Source organism: Lepidochelys kempii, chromosome 3 (assembly GCF_965140285.1).
Source record: "Lepidochelys kempii isolate rLepKem1 chromosome 3, rLepKem1.hap1, whole genome shotgun sequence".
In the NCBI taxonomy this organism is placed as follows: Eukaryota; Metazoa; Chordata; order Testudines; family Cheloniidae; genus Lepidochelys; species Lepidochelys kempii.
In genome coordinates, this window is record NC_136382.1 from 134,572,897 (window position 1) to 134,588,918 (window position 16,022).

At 43.1% G+C, this 16,022-nt stretch overlaps 1 protein-coding gene across 7 annotated transcripts in view; it reads left to right on the top strand.

Moving 5' to 3' along the window:
• SLC35F3 (solute carrier family 35 member F3) overlaps positions 1-16,022 on the top strand; it is a 292,694-nt gene that overhangs the window by 162,789 nt on the left and 113,883 nt on the right. Inside the window, exon 1 of one of the 7 annotated variants that reach the window (XM_073338115.1) lies at positions 7,160-7,380. The exons of 5 other annotated variants lie outside the window; for them this stretch is intronic. Coding sequence is in view for 1 of the 2 variants with exons in the window: in XM_073338109.1 (XP_073194210.1) it covers positions 7,707-7,782 (76 nt within the window). In the remaining variant the exon portion in view is untranslated. Of the gene's footprint in view, positions 1-7,159; positions 7,381-7,550; positions 7,783-16,022 lie in introns of those variants that run through there. One more of the 7 variants, XM_073338109.1, reaches the window with a different exon arrangement.

Here is a 16,022-nt window from a genome sequence, read left to right on the forward strand (position 1 = left end):
CTTCAGAAAAGATTTGAAAGTAAAGTGCACCACCCTGATGATCTTTCTTTACTGCTCAAAAAAGCAATAAACATTAAAGTTAATTGAAAAAAACCACAAGCAAAATATTCCCACCAGGGCTTTATATCCATGTCTAGGAACTGTAGGTAATAGGTTATATATATATAGCCTCTCGTTTTTATTAACACCTTAAACTGGGTTATACCATTCCATTGGTGAGAGAATCTGAAAAACACTGGGGATAGGAATTATTAATCAAACTCTTCCAAGTTCATACAGGCTGGCAAACAGCTGGAACCAGATTTCATTCAGCTGCCATGACTTCCTTTTTCATCCAATATCCAGTTCTGTGGACACCAGTGAAATGACAGAAGACACATAACTAACAAAATGCTTGATGGATGTTGGGAAGGCAAAGATCAGAAAGACATTGGCATTACAGTAAGGCAAATACTGCAAAATAAAACTAAAACTGAGTATAAAACTTCTTACTGAATTTGCATTGACTAGACTCATACTTCTTTTGTCTTAGATTCCTGTGAATATGAAAGACTCGCAAATTACGTTGCTGGTGAGTTTTCACCAGCACAGCAAATTTTAAGTGAATTTTGCAGCAAATTTGCAGAACAAACTTCATATTCAAAATTACCAGCATTTGCACAAGAAACAGGCTTCTAGCAGGTAGTAGGTGTATGTAGTTAAAAATAAAACATACCAAATAACCACACACACAAAAAAGCTTGAATTCTAAATACAACCAACTGCTCACAAACAAACTACAGACTGAGAATTATCTGAAGAGATCATTGAGCAAACAACTTCAATAAACTTGAAACTGTAATCTGTTCAAAGACAATTTGTGGACAAAAAAAGATATTTACCCTTCTTGCAGAGGTGTTGTGAAAATGAATTAATGGTTTGTAAAGTGCCTTTAGAACCTCAGATAAATTCACTGTAGAAGAGCAAAATATTCCTACTGAGAGCACCATGCAAGGTTAGAATTGCCTCTTTTGATGCAATTTCTTTCAGTGTGTGGAAACCAACCAGGTTCCAGGATAAACTTGCCCAGTGATAGAAAATGGACCCATAGTTCTCAACATACTTTAAATCTCTATATATCTGTGAGCTCTAAAATCAAGAAAACTGAAGAGAAAGAGTTGTCTGATCCAAACAGTAAGGACTGAAATATGAAAGCAACGCTTTTTCATTTGGACCATGTTAGACTGTTCTGTCTTAGAGCTCACCAGGCCAATGCTCTCCCGGACAATCACTTTGAAAAGGAGCCTAACATTTTCTTTGACCGGGCTCATCCCAATGACCCTTGCTGCAGAGACATAGGACATATGAACCAAAATCGTTATGCTTCATTAATCTACAACCCATCAGATGAGATCTTTCCAAAATAACTCTCTGGCTGTGGCCTTCAGAGACAATTGACCTCTGAATATAAAAGAACATGTAGTATTTGACATGTCTGCAGGCATATGGGGTATTTTTCCAACATTTGTTAGAGTTCTCCACACATTCCTTTAAAAGGCTAGTGTTTGTATATTATACCCTGGGATGTTTATGGAATATTGATAGCTGATTTTGTTTGCAATGTACAGTCATTTTGTTTTGCCCAAATTTTGAGAGGTGCTGATTACCATCAACTCCAGTTGCAGGCACCTCTCATAATTAGACCCTTTGAACCTGATCCTTCATGGTGCAAAGCCCAGATCCTCAAAGATATTTAGGACCCTGTACGCAAAGGTAGGTGCCGAAGTGCCGTCAGGTCCCAGTCAAGTGAGTGGGAATAAAAGGTACTCAGCATTTTCCAGGTCACGCTCACCACCAGGCAGGATCAGGTCCTTTGACAGTAGTTATACATACTTATATGAAAGAACCTACTGTAGTTCCATATTCACCAGTTAGAGCCTATCCTCCTTACATAAAGTCCTTTTGATACCAGTGGGACTTCCACATGCACACTGAGGGGTAAATCTGCCATATGTTGTTAGTAAGTGTATTAAAAACTTTTTTGAAAAAATATTGGAAAAAGTTAATGCATATGAGGGACCTCCAATTATCAGTCATCATCTTTTTTCCCCTTTAATTGTGTGTGTGTGGTGAAGTTAGTGCTCAGTTTTATACACAGCTGTGGTCAAAAAAGCAGATGAGTTATTAGTCTGTGTTAAGAAAGGGATAGAGATGTTCCTGCAGATATTATAATGCCATTATATAAATCAGTTGTGCAGCCTGATCTTGAATAATATGCCTAAGACTATGTCTACACTTGTACTTTTGTCGGTATAACTTACGGTGCTTAGGGGTGTGAAAAAACACACGTCTGAGCGACATAAGTTACACTGACAGAAGAGCCGGTGTGGGCAGCGCTGTCTCAGCGGGAGACACTCTCCCACCGACCTAGCTACGCTACACCACTTGTTGGGGGTGGTTTAATTATGTTGACGGGAGAGCCTTTTGGCATAGAGTGGCTAAACAAGAAATCTTACAGCGGCGCAGCTACATCGGTCTAGTTGTGCCACTGTAAGCTCTCTAGTGTAGACACGGCCTACGTCTGGTCACATCATCTCAGAAAGGGCATACCAGGAGTAGAATGGTGCAGAAAAGAGCAATCAAAGTTCTTGGAGATAAGGGGAATACTTCCGCATGAGGAGGGAATAAAAATATCGGGCCTGTTTAGTTTAGAGAGGAGATAAGATGGGAATAATATGGGTAAATAAAATAATTAGCAGTTTAGAGAAGATAAATAAGGTGCTACTACTTACTTTTTCTCATAGAACAAGGGAACGGCCAATGAATTTAAAAAGCAACAAATTTAAAACTAATAAAAATAGCTTTTTAACACAACCCATAATTAACCAGTGGAACTCACTACCACCAGATATCACTGAAGCCAAGAGATTAGTAAGATCAAAAATATTTCACCAGCTGCCTGGGCATGTTATTGCAAAGTTATGGATCAATTTTATCTATTTCAATATTTATATAACTCCGTTTTACACTTTCTTCTGAAGCATCTAGGGTTGGTCACTGTCAGAGACAGGGTGTTGGACTCAGTGAACCATTGGTCTGATCTAGCATGGTGATTCCTATGAATGGTGCTAGCTTGACAACCCAGGAGCCTGAAGTCCTCTAGCTATGGAATAGATACAGCACAGGCAGTGCAAGCTTCCCCACACTGCCCTGCCAATATGCCTCAGCTCTGACTTTAGGGATGAAGGTAATTTGTTCTCTACGACTATTCCTTTGTGGGACCCACAAGTCTCCACAGTGTTTCTACAGTCCACCTTCTCTCAGGCAGCAGGTGACTTCACCTACTTTCCCCTTAGGCACTGAGAAGGATGGTCTGGAAACAGGGCCAATCAGAGTGGGGGCCAGGAGGGCCATTTGGCCTTGGTCTCAAGATCAAAGGGGGCCTGAAATTTAGACACTTGTTAATTTTTTGGCATTTGATAAGTTTCACAACTTGTTTTTATGCACATCCCTATCGGACCAAAATGTGACACGCACTCTCAGCTTAGAGCTGCAAATTTAAGCAAATAAGAGATGTGATTTGGTAAAATACATAATTTTTTTGTTTACTGATATAGATTTTTGTCATATTAAAGAGTTTAAAATGTTCATAAATATTAATAAAAATATAATGGTTCTGATAGCACAAGATTAGACCGTGATAAACATGTCCTCTCAGATCAGCTGATTATATAAACAAACCACTACTAGTGGCTGGTGCTGGATCAAGTGCATACTGAAAGGTGGAGAATTATTACATTTTTGTGTCTTTATAGTTTTACATCTAGTTGACTAAGGAATTATTTATGTTGAGAATTCCTCATTATTATCTTCATATGGTAGCTAAAAGAGGTGACTGGTTGGTTGGTTGAGCCCTAACTTGGTAGCTTGGTCATCATCATAGGTTTTTGTAGTCTATAGGCCCAGATTCAAGGTGAAAATTTGTGAGGACAATCTTATACAGTGAGTTTCGTGAAGACACTTGTTTGAATTTTTTGGACATTATCCCTCTGTCTGTATCTGTGTCTGTGTTTACTATATATATGTCATCCCTTTGTCTTCAGCTCAGCCTGTTATATTATACCTTGTGTGCTTGAGTTTTGATTCACTGATAAGGATAATAACCTGTCTGACTGTGTCATCTTGTGTTCTTAATTAGTATTCCTTCATTTTAAGTCTTTTCAGCATTTGTGTACCATTCAGCATTTGTGTACATGTTTACAGGAGAAGATTTCAAGTGTAGATAAGCTACTTATTTACAGCAGAATTCTCATGCTTTCCCTCCTTGTCTGCTGACAAAAACTCTTCCAAATGGTGAGACCTGCAAAAGAGACTGGTTATGCTGGAGTACGGAAAAACAATCTCTGTACTGTTTACCCTGCTTCATTTTGAACAAAAGTGCTGCAAATGCATCAGTTCTCTCTGATCAATCAGGATGGAGCATCAACAGACGTTGGAGAAAGTTGAAAGATCGAATACCATCATATGAAAGTTCAGCGTCACCCAAAGAAAACTATGTTGCATGGAAATCAGCCAGTAGGGCAGCATCAGCTGAAAGTTCAGGTGAGAATATACCCCCCTCTCTACAGTAACTAATAACTGGAAAAAATGTCTTGAGCTCATCCTGAATGTCATCCTTTTTCTTTCTCAGCGGCAATTGGCTTTCTTTAGTTCCAGTCAACGTCTTGGTGATCGTGCAAATGGAAACTTTCTATGTATAGTTGAGCTCCTCAGCAAATATGACCCACTTTTATCAGAGCATGTTAAACGTATTTGAGAATCGCAAGAGAATCAAAAGTACATGCAAGTCCATTATCTCTCCACATACATACAAAATGAGTTTATTGAGCTATATGGGTCATTCGTACAAACAACAATTCTTGATGAGATTTGAAATGCCAAGTATTTTTCAGTCATCATTGATGGCACTCCAGATTGTTCTCACAAGGAACAGACTACTATGGTTATTCAATATGTTCAGATTGTAGACAGCTCAATATTTTCAACTGAAGAAAGGTTTATTTTGTTCGATAATTTCAAGAGAAAAACTGGAAAAGAAATTGCTGCTTGAAATTGAAATTGCTACTAGTAATTCTAGCACGTTTTAAGTTAGATTTTTCAAGTCTGCATTGGCCAAGCCTATGACAGTGGATCTAATATGGCTGGGAAGTACAAAGGTATACAAGCAGTTCTGCTTGAGGATAATTCAAACTGTATTTTCTCCAGCTGTGGAAACCACACACTAAACCTTATAGGTGTTGACTGTGCTAAATCATGCAAGGAGGCAATTACTTACCTTGGAACTGTTCAGCAAATGTACAAGCTCTTTGGTAGCAGTCCACAAAGGTGGGAAATTCTGAAGCAATAACTTCCTGTTTCACTGCATGGGATGTCCAAAACTAGATGGTCTGCACAGATTGATGGTGTTCAACCAGTTGCACAGCATTTGAATTCAGTGAATAAGGCTTTAAATGAGCTTGAATCTCTCAATCTCACTGCACAGGCTCAAACTGAACTTCAGTCTATTCAGAAGCCCATGTCCAAATTTGAATGCATTTTGATGTCATCATTGTGGATGAAGCTACTTACAATGATGCACCCAACTAATCTGGTAATTGAAGCACGCAGTGCTACACTTGATATTGAGAGGGATAACATTGAAGTCTTAGCAATGACATTCAACAGATTCGTCAACAATGGGATGTGATCCTGACTGAGTCCAAATTAGTAGCACAGAATATCGGCCTTTCATCCAAGTTCTCCACCAATCGCAACTTACCTACTGAATCCGATGCTGAGCAGCATTATAGGGTCAATGTCTTCCCTGTCATCATTGACTCTATTCAGTCAGGTCTTACACATCGATTTGAGTCTCTGTGACTAATATTTACCCTTTTGGGGTTTCTTTGGCAGTTCAACAGACTGAGTAATGAAGATCTACTTTCTGCAGCTGAACAATTTCAGCAACAGTAAGAAAAATCTCAAACAGAAATCTCAAACGATCTCAGTGATGAGGTCATCTTCTTCAAACGAACATATTCCACAAACTTTAAATTGGATTGCAAGCCAAAGGAATTGCTTCAAGAAATACTTGAACTTGGACACCCTGGGATGTTTCCTAATATCACAATTGTATTGCGTATTTTTGTCAGTTTGTCTGCATCAGTGGCTTCAGGTGAATGCACCTTCAACGTGTTGAAGCAGGTAAAGAACTATCACCATTCAACTATGAGACAAAAGTGTTTGAAGGGGCTCGCTATGCTTAATATCAACTGTGACATTGCATGAAAGCTAGATTTTTCCTCAATAATTAGTACATTTGCACAGAAAAAGCCTAGAAAAGAATTTGTTAAATAAAAAAATATTCAAATTATGTGTCTCTCTTTTTTTGGTGCCTTATTTTGTTTTCATGTGTTGTCATTTTTTATTTTTATTATGGCTAGGGGCCTCAAAAGCTGGAAGTGGCCCAGGCCTCTCTGGACCTCTGAGAGGGCCTGTCTGGAAAAACTGAGTTGGGAGGGGAGGGATGGTGGATTTCTATTCCAGGAAGAATAATAGGATTTAGATGCTGGCTCTCATCTCAGTGAGAACCCTATAACAGTTTCCTCCAAGACTGGTTTAAAAATGAGCCCAAAGATGACACCATCCCCCAGAAGCCTGGGGGTTGGCATCAAATATGCAGTCACTCTAATTTTATATGTGCTAAAATAAAATAGCCCCCTAAACAATTGGCACGAAAATGGTTGGCAGCAACTGCAGAGGCATCATGCACTTGTTCTTGGAAGGGTCTCAGCACCCAGGTGCTGAGACCCTGGCAGAGGCCTGAAGGGAAGCTATCCATACACTTGTGGAAGTGTCAGTCTCTGGAGAATCAGTTTCACACGCTCTACAGCTACTAAAGAGAAAAAGTGTAACAGGTGCTAGTGGGTGCAGTGTTTCTGTGGGCAGAGTCGTGTGTGTGTGTGTGTGTGTGTCCGTGTGTGTCCTCTTCACGTCTTGGTCCTGCACGTGTGTGTCTGTGTCTGCCTCTCCATGTATTGGTCCTGCCCGTTCGCATGAGCTGTCACAAAGTCTGCGGGGGGGAGGGGAGAGGGAGGGGGGAAATAAGAGCCTTCCCTTCCACTCCAAAGGGGACAGAATCACTTGCTCGTCCATGGAAAGCCTGCAATGGCCCGGGGGGCTCCCATAGCGCTGGGCGAGTGAAACGCCTAAGAAGTGTCCAAAGAAAGCCCGCAAACCCCCGCGCCTCACTCAGTGGACCTCCCCGCACGGGCACAGGGCCGATCCACCCAGCATCTGGGCGCTAAGGGGGGCTGTGGTGGCGGGTCCCTCAGCCGGCCCGCTTCCTTGCGGAACGGAAAGGTGAGTGAGCGAGCCAGGGCAGCTCCCCTTCTGCCCAAGCCGGCGGGAGCGCGGCGGGAGCGAGGGAGGGAGGGAGGGGGGGGATTTGCACGTGACGTTTTGTTTGCAGCAAGCCTCAAAGTAGAGGGGAGAGCGCGGGGTAAGGGAGGCAGCGGCGAGCCCGAGGACGGGGCGCTGCTGCGGCAGAGGGACGCGCAGGGGTCGGGAGAGCCCGCCGAGCAGGCAGCGCGGGCTGGAGGAGGCAGGGGGAGCAGCGGGCGCTGCTGCAGCCGGCCCCAGGATGTAGGCGAGCAGCTGGAGAGCTCCTGCTGGCAGAAGGGCTCACCATGAAGAAACACTCAGCCAGGGTCGCCCCGCTCAGCGCGTGCAACAGCCCGGTCCTTACCCTCACCAAAGTGGAAGGTAAATCCGGCGGCAGCGGAGGCGGGGGCCGGAGGGGCGAGAGCTGGGGGACCCTGCCGGTCAGTCCGCGGCTGTGCGGCGCTGGACGTGCCGCGGCGGGCGCTCAGCGCCCCTTGCCCGAGCGGGAGAAGGCGGCTGCCCGGCGCTGCGGGTTCCCGTGGGTGGGAGAGGGGCTGCGGGGCGGGGTGGCTCTGCTGCTGGGCGCGCCCTGCGGGAGGGCGAGGGGCAGGCGGGCTCGCTGCAGCCGCGCGGCGGGTGGAGGGGGGCCTATGCTGACGGGACCCGCCGACTTACATTGAAGGATTTCGGCAATGCAGACGTCGCCGTCCAGTGTGCTGAAAGTCACCTCCCTCCTGCGGGGAGCAAGCCCTCCTCCTGCGGGGGCCGGGACCAAGTTAGCGCTAAGTTTTCCCAAGCGGGGAACAGGCGGGGGAAGGGCTGTGCATAGAAGGAGGGGCTGGTTTGGGAAAGGACACGCTGCCCTCAAAGGAAATGTAGAAACGCTCATTGCCCACATCGCCTGCCTGCTGCGGGGCTGCGACTCCGCTTTCCTGCAGGCGGTGGGTCTGGTTGGAGGCTACGTTGTGTTGCATTGCTGCGATATTCCCGCGGCTGTACCAGAGCCTCCTCCAGCCAGCACTCCCCTGCCCCCTTCTTCTGAAGCCTTGGAGAGCAGGAAGCAGACTCTGCCTTCAGCTGCGCTGGCACAGAGCTAAAGCTGACCGAGCCCAAACCCTTAACGCGCATTGGGCAGACTCCCCCTCAGACACACCACCGCCATCCTCGGTGCTGGAATTAGGGGTGCTGCAGCACCACCTGGCTTCAAGTGGTTTCCATCATATCCAGGATTTACACCTAGGTTCAGTGGATCTCAGCACCCCCAGTGCAAACACTGTTCCAGCACCCCTGACCATCATCACACTGACTGACTGTGCATTGGTCACAGGACACCCCTGTGAGGCAGGGCAGTGCTCTTATCCCATTTGACAGATGGGGAGAGACTAAGGGACTTCCCCAAGGTCACACAGGAAGGCAGTGGCAGGGCCAGGACTTAAACCCCAGTTTTTCAAGTCCCAGGCTCACACCCTAACCACTGGACTTTCCACTTAGTTGGTAATTGGTCAGAATCTGTCAACACTAGCATGTGGATGGAACGGAACCATTGGAAGTTTTTCAGGTTGAGCTTTTTAATGGTTTCAATTGAGCTGGTCGAGCTGGTGTGCTCTGCTGGCCTGAAACAGTAAGCACATTGGCTCCATATGGACTGAAACTAGAGGTGCAGGGGTGCTGCTGCACCCCCTGGCTTGAAGTGGTTTCCGTCATGTACAGGGTTTACAGCTCCGTTCAATGGCTCTCAGCACTGCTGATTGTCTCTGAGGTTAGCAGAAGTGCAGAGAGGTGTCAAGAGGCCATTTGCAACCAGGAGAGGGAAACCTGCAGTCATGCAGATACCAGGCTATGGGTGTTGTGGTCTAGAGTGGTCTATAGTGAAGCAGCAGTTTAAGAGGAAAGCAACCAGGGAAACCTGAAGAGGTTATGCTCCAGGTGAAATGACCCTGGAGTGTGGCATGGCATGTGCGAGGGCTAAGAATGAGGCGCCATGGTCTGGAATGCAGTAGGCATCAGAGGAATGGGGATAAGTGGGTCAGGTGCTGGAGCACAGGAAGGAAGCTGAGTGAGAGTAGTATGGGGAAGATGTGCAAAAAGAAAACGAAGAGATGGTAGGGGGCAGGGAAGGAAAAGGGTCAATGGAGGGAAAAAGAGGATCCTAGAGGGAGCAGGTCAGTCACTGTTGGAAAGGACAAAGAAGAAGTGGAAGCAATATAGACAATATGGCACTGGGAGAAAGTGGCTGGGAGGAAAGGAAGAGAAAGGCACTGGGAGAGGAGTAATGAGAAAGCCCCATCAGAGAAAGGAGGGAGAGAGAAAAAAGGAAATAGGGATTGAGATTCGGAGGCACTCAAACGAGGAAAAAGACAGAGGGCTCCTGGGAGAAGAAATAAAAATGGGGAGCTTCAGTGAAGTGGGGAGGAAAAGCAAAATAAGAAGAGAAGAAGTATTGAAAGAGGAAAAACAGAGGGGAGAGGAGAGAAAATGGTAGAAATACAGATAGAGAGAAAGAGGGGGAAATGAAGAAATGGACTGAGAACAAAAAAGGAATAGGTAAATGGAAGGCAAAAAAGAAAAACCAAGACCATACAACATTAAGGCTGACGATTCTGTTTATTCAGAATACATGTTGCTCTATTTCCCAGGCAGTAATCCTCCTGGGGACAGTGTGTAGCCAATCTCCTGGCCAGTTCTTGATGGAAGAGTTTTTCAACTGATTGCTCTTTCCTTGAGCTGTAAATTGAATCCTTTCAAGCCTGTCCCTGTCAGCTCTGTGTACCAACTTTCAGAGACCATATTACTAGCTGCCAAGAACTTAGCTGACCTCGTTGGCTTTTTCCAGCTTTAGTTCCTATGTGCCTGATTCTGCTTCCGTTGAAGCAATGGAAAGGCAAAATTTAAAATACTTAAATGATTTAGGATACGGCCCAGAGATTTATGGAAACATCTGGAGTTACTCTTGCCATTTATAAAAAGAAAAGGAGTACTTGTGGTACCTTAGAGACTAACCAATTTATCTGAGCATAAGCTGTAGCTCACGAAAGCTTATGCTCAAATAAATTGGTTAGTCTCTAAGGTGCCACAAGTACTCCTTTTCTTTTTGCGAATACAGACTAACACGGCTGTTACTCTGAATTTTGCCATTTATGTCTTTTTCATGAGATAGACCAACTCTGTGTGAGACCTTCTCTTACCAAATTAATCAACAGGGCAGTTCTTGGGATGGTTACCAATGACACAGAGCCTCTTTTCTTGCAAACTGTGGGCTTACAGTGCTCATGAAAAAGACAGAACACAGTTCTAGACATAAATGAACTGAAGTATATTGCAGGCAAACTTCAATACCCGGCCCTGCTGCTGCACCTTTGCAAAGGTGTGCCACACCTTCGTTTTTCTAGCCAATCTCCCCTTAGCACAGGCTGAGAGCCCTGAAGTTTGACAAGCTGTGTAGTGGAATCAAGGCTGATTCTGAAATAGCAACACACAAAAAAGTTTGTCCCTGATTCAGCTAGCAGGAGTCATTACCCTGTTCTGGCCCAGCACCAAAGCTACTTGGAGGAATTGGAACTGGTAGAGCCTGAGGGAATGTGCCTTTCGCTAGTCATCCAAGTGGAGCCTTTCATTGATATGCATTACTGTAATGCCTTTCAGCATTCCCTCCCTCTCTGTCTGTACAGTTGCTACTTTGCTTTAAAAGGGAGATAAGGACTTTATGCTCTTTCAGAAGCGTGACTGCCATTTCAAATTGTCCCAGAGATTGAATCATCACTATGCACCGAGCCTGCTGTACCAGCGCTTTGAAAGACAATCACTTCATATACGTATCATTCAAAGAAGCATTAACCATACGCCTTACTCCTGTGTCTGATGCTGCACCTGTTTATTTTTTGTATAGCTACTGCCAAGCATAGGCTCAGTGTCCACTGCTTATGTGTATCCATCTTTCTGTTTTTTATAGGCAATTTCTGTAATGCAGTGGCCATCTTAATGCTATGCTTTGTCTCTCTAGCCAGTGGGCTAGCTTCACCTCCGCTGATACATGGAGGTGCAATTTATTCTGTCTGTATGGTCTGTATTCACCCCCAGGGAAGGGCAGCTAGTGTTTCCTCCTACCCTCCATCTTGGGGTCTTCCAGAGAAGGACATCTTTGACAAAAGCTCCAGGACAGCCTCCCTGTGCACTATCACTATCAGTACATCCTACAGCTGTCCTAGCCATGCCTCTCTCCCCCTCCTTGACTGATACCACCCAATTCCAAGCTCTGGGCCCATACTGGAGGAGAAATGGTATCTTCTTTCTGCTACTGCAACCGCCATGTCTAGCTGTGCACAAGGATATACACTGGCTTAAGTCAGCATAGATTCAGGAATTATTCTGGCCCATTGTTATCTCTGTTTATTTTGTCCTTGATAATTGTCTGGTTATATCGGATTTTGGACCTGGTGTTCATCTCATGTCAAGTAAATTAGGACTCCAGTGAAGTCAGTGGAGTTCTTTCAGTGTAAAGGAGTTCAGAATCAAGCCCTTTTCCTCTAAAGTTTAACTTTCCTTTGGAAATTTCCCAAGAAATAGATATGAAAAGTTATAATTTTTTCACCTATTAAATCATTTGACAGTTTTATTGCATCTCTAAACTGAGAGCTGTGAATCATTATATTTGCAGTACATAATATAACCTTGGACTTTTCAGGACTTTATCAGATATATGTGTATGTGGGCAGAGAGAGAAAGAGAGAGGGAAAAGGACTAACTAAAAAGCATTGTGCAGAAAAGTATAAATATATGGAGCTACTCAGAATCACATCCGCTGAGGATTTTGTCCTTTATTTACCTCAGTTAGGGATGGCAGCATCTCAGTCACACACACCCACAGTCACATCCTTGCACACTTTCTATGTTACATAATTATACCTCATTTAGTTCTTTCTAATTACATTTATTATAATCATTCAAACTTTTACATTCTTATTCATTAACAGTAAAACATTGTTTTACTTTTGCTGGAAGCTTAGCTGAAGCTATGGAAATGCAACTAGTGATGTTCAGAAGGTGCTTACATCACAAGTTATATCTCTCTTCTATAAATTGTTGCATATGCCTGTCTCTGTTTAGATAAGTTAAGGCCAAATTCTGCCCTGTGCAAATGTGGAGTAACTCTATTGGCATTACTGAAATTATTCAGGATTTCCACAAGCATAATCAAGGCCAGAATTTGGACTTTAATGTGTTATACATTTTCAAGTTAAATTAATTCACCACAAATGCAAAAACATGGTAATCACTGTAATAATGATACTTCCATAGCATCTGTTATTTAAAGATTTCAAAGCACCTTAAAACCATTAATCCTTGCAAAAGCCCTTTCAGGTAGGTAACTCTTATTCCCATTTTGCAGATGGGGCAACTGAGGCATTGCAAAATTAAAACCAACTTGCCTAAATTCACAACAGCACATCTGTCACATGGACAAGAATAAAACTTAAATTCTGCAACTACCAACTCCCTATCCTTTCTCTCGAAAGGATGCTTTGGGATGCAATAAGACTCTTTCCACTGATATCAGTGTGCATGGGCCAAACCTTAATTTAGTGACTGTCTTGATTTTCATAACAAACTTCCTTTTTCAGGGAGTTACCTCAACTGTTGCACAAATATACTTGAGGCTAAATACTGTAGGACTGGCAATGCTCTACGGGACTGGTCTAAAGCTCATACAAAGATTTTCCCAGACTTCCATTGACTTCATTGGGCTTTGGATCAGGCCTCATAAGAACTCAACCACAGAATTAATATTTTTAAAAGCTTTCAAACATATGACATAAAGGTGTGAAAAAGAGAGAAATGCATGGCGCTCATTTTAAATACTTTTCTTGTGCTCCTGTACTTTAGAAAACATATAGCAACAGATGGGCCAGTAGTAGATGCCTCTGGTTTTGTATGTTTGTCAAGGTCTATGCTTTCAGAATTGGGAATATACCATGTGCATAGAAGCCAATCCTGAATTCCATGGGCATCCATAATTTCCATTCACTTCACAAGGAATACATGATTGGGTGTACAGTGAATAACTTGCAACATGTCTGCTTTAGTTCTCACCAATTTTTTGCTCAGAAGAAGGCTCCATTTTGAAACTTCAATGGTTTCTCTGATGTGGTGTTTGTGATCAAAACTGAAACTGCCAAACTCATTCACACATGTCACTGACTGATGGTAACAACTTTCAGAAACTGGGACTGGATTCAAACCAGTAACCTATCGGTGAAACTGGATGGGGTAGAGAGCCTGAGGCTCCCAATCCCCCCAGAGTGTTCCTTCTTAATACCACAATATCTTTGGGCAGGTGATCACGACCCTGTTGCAGTGGAGTGATCCGTTTCTGCGCTACACAGTACCTGCCACCTTTCCCAAGTGACACAACACTTCCATAGTCCTTAAAGACAGGTTTCAGAGTAACAGCCGTGTTAGTCTGTATTTGCAAAAAGAAAAGGAGTACTTGTGGCACCTTAGAGACTAACCAATTTATTTGAGCATAAGCTTTCGTGAGCTACAGCTCACTTCATCGGATGCAGTTTCCACAGTATGCATCCGATGAAGTGAGCTGTAGCTCATGAAAGCTTATGCTCAAATAAATTGGTTAGTCTCTAAGGTGCTACAAGTCCTCCTTTTCTTATAGTTCTTAAACAGACTCAAAACAAACCTCTCTACTTGCCATAGGCTCATGCCTTGGAAATTCGATTTTGATCATGTTTTACTGGTTTTTATGACTGTGTCCTACCTAAATGGTCTTAAGGGAATAAACCCTAAGTTATAGGCCTAGTGAGGACCAATTACATATAATGTATCTGCTATGAATAGCATGTAAATGAAATATAAATGGGACCATTTCTATGCTATGGGCAGATAGATACACAGAAATCTCTTACTACACTGTTGGGTAATGCTAAAGTGGAAACTTTATTGCATTATGAAGCTGGAGGATAATAGTTATTGAATATTATTTCATGGTTTGTCACTTTTAAAGGCAAATGAATGTGTGAATACATAAGCAGTTTGAACAAAAAGTGTTTTAATTTAGATTAATAGATTTATAGGGTTTAAGGCCAGAAAGGACCATTAGATCATCTAGTCTGGCCTCCTGTCTATCACAGGCTATTAAATTTCACCCAGTCACATCCTGATTCAGCTTGGGTATCTTCTAGAAGGCTGGTGCCTCTCAACCTTTCCAGACTACTGTACGCCTTTCAGGAGTCTGATTTGACTGGTGTATCCCCAAGGCTCAGCTCTCTTAAAAACTACTTGCTTACAAAAATACAAAAGTGTCACAGCACATTATTACTGAAAAATTGTTTATATTTTCATTTTTACCATATAGTTATAAAGTAAATCAATTGGAATATAAATATTGTATTTACATGTCTGTGTATAGTATATAGAGCAGTTTAAACAAGTCATTGTATGAAAGGTTAGTTTGTACTGACTTCGCTAGTGCTTTTTATGTAGCCTGTTATAAAACTAGGAAAATATCTAGATGAGTTGATATACCTGTGGAAGACCTTTGCATATCGCCAGGAGTATCTGTACCCCTGATTGAAAAACCTTTGTTCTAGGCATCTTGAATTAATTCAAGCGTTCACTCCCAAAAAACAAACAGCCTAAAAATGATTGCTAGTCAATTGATTTCATTTTAAAATGTCTCCCACTAGAACTCTGAACACGGCTAGTAAAATCAAAACTTCAGTCTACAGAATCTACTATTGATGCTTCCTGTTTATATTGTATTAGTTTTCTACAGAAGCAATTGCTGTCTCCCCATCTTTCCCCTCTAGGGAGCTTAAAAATAATATTTTTAGGCAGGACTCTTCATGGCAAGGAAGTTCTTCAAATTCCTCCATTTAGAGAGACGTCAATGATAAAGAAGAGATAGGGTTCATAAATGCTGTAGTGGCCTGGTATGGTACCAGCAAGGAAACGCTACAATTTCATACTGGTAAAGCACATAAATTATGTAGCAGATTTGTTTTCACATTGTATGTTGGGCTCAGCAGAGGATATAGAGCAATATACCAAAGCAGCTCCCTTCTTTCAGTTGAAGTACTGGTAGAAGAACCACTCTGCATCCTTTAGCCCAGAATCTGACCACCTTCTTAAATTCTCAGATGGCAGATCAGACCCTAAGTAATATTCCACAAGAAGCAGTTATCCTACAAATAATGGAGCAGAGTCACTCCAGGATTAGCATTGGCTTCTCCTGGCAGAGATGCTGGCATAGTGCTAAAGACAATAGGAAGGACGTGAAATTGATTATTGTACCATATGCTGCTCACAACCTCCTCCACAGCAGGGGCATTCCAGCAGCCAGTGCTGCCCCCAAAGTATGTGGCCCTATCCAGAAACATGATCTTGCTAGAGTAGCCAGGGGATGTGTCAGTTCAATGCCCTTTCTATTGCTAGGTTCTTGAGGAGCTCTCAGTAGAACTTAAATCCATTATGCCTTGGCATAAATGATACTGGAATCCTTGCCTGTCCAACTTGAGAAATGAATTCCTCCACTGGGCCCAGTAGCTTTTGCTGATACAGCGAGGTACTGTTGCTACCTTCTTGGAGCAATGCAGGTAAATCTGGCCCAGTAT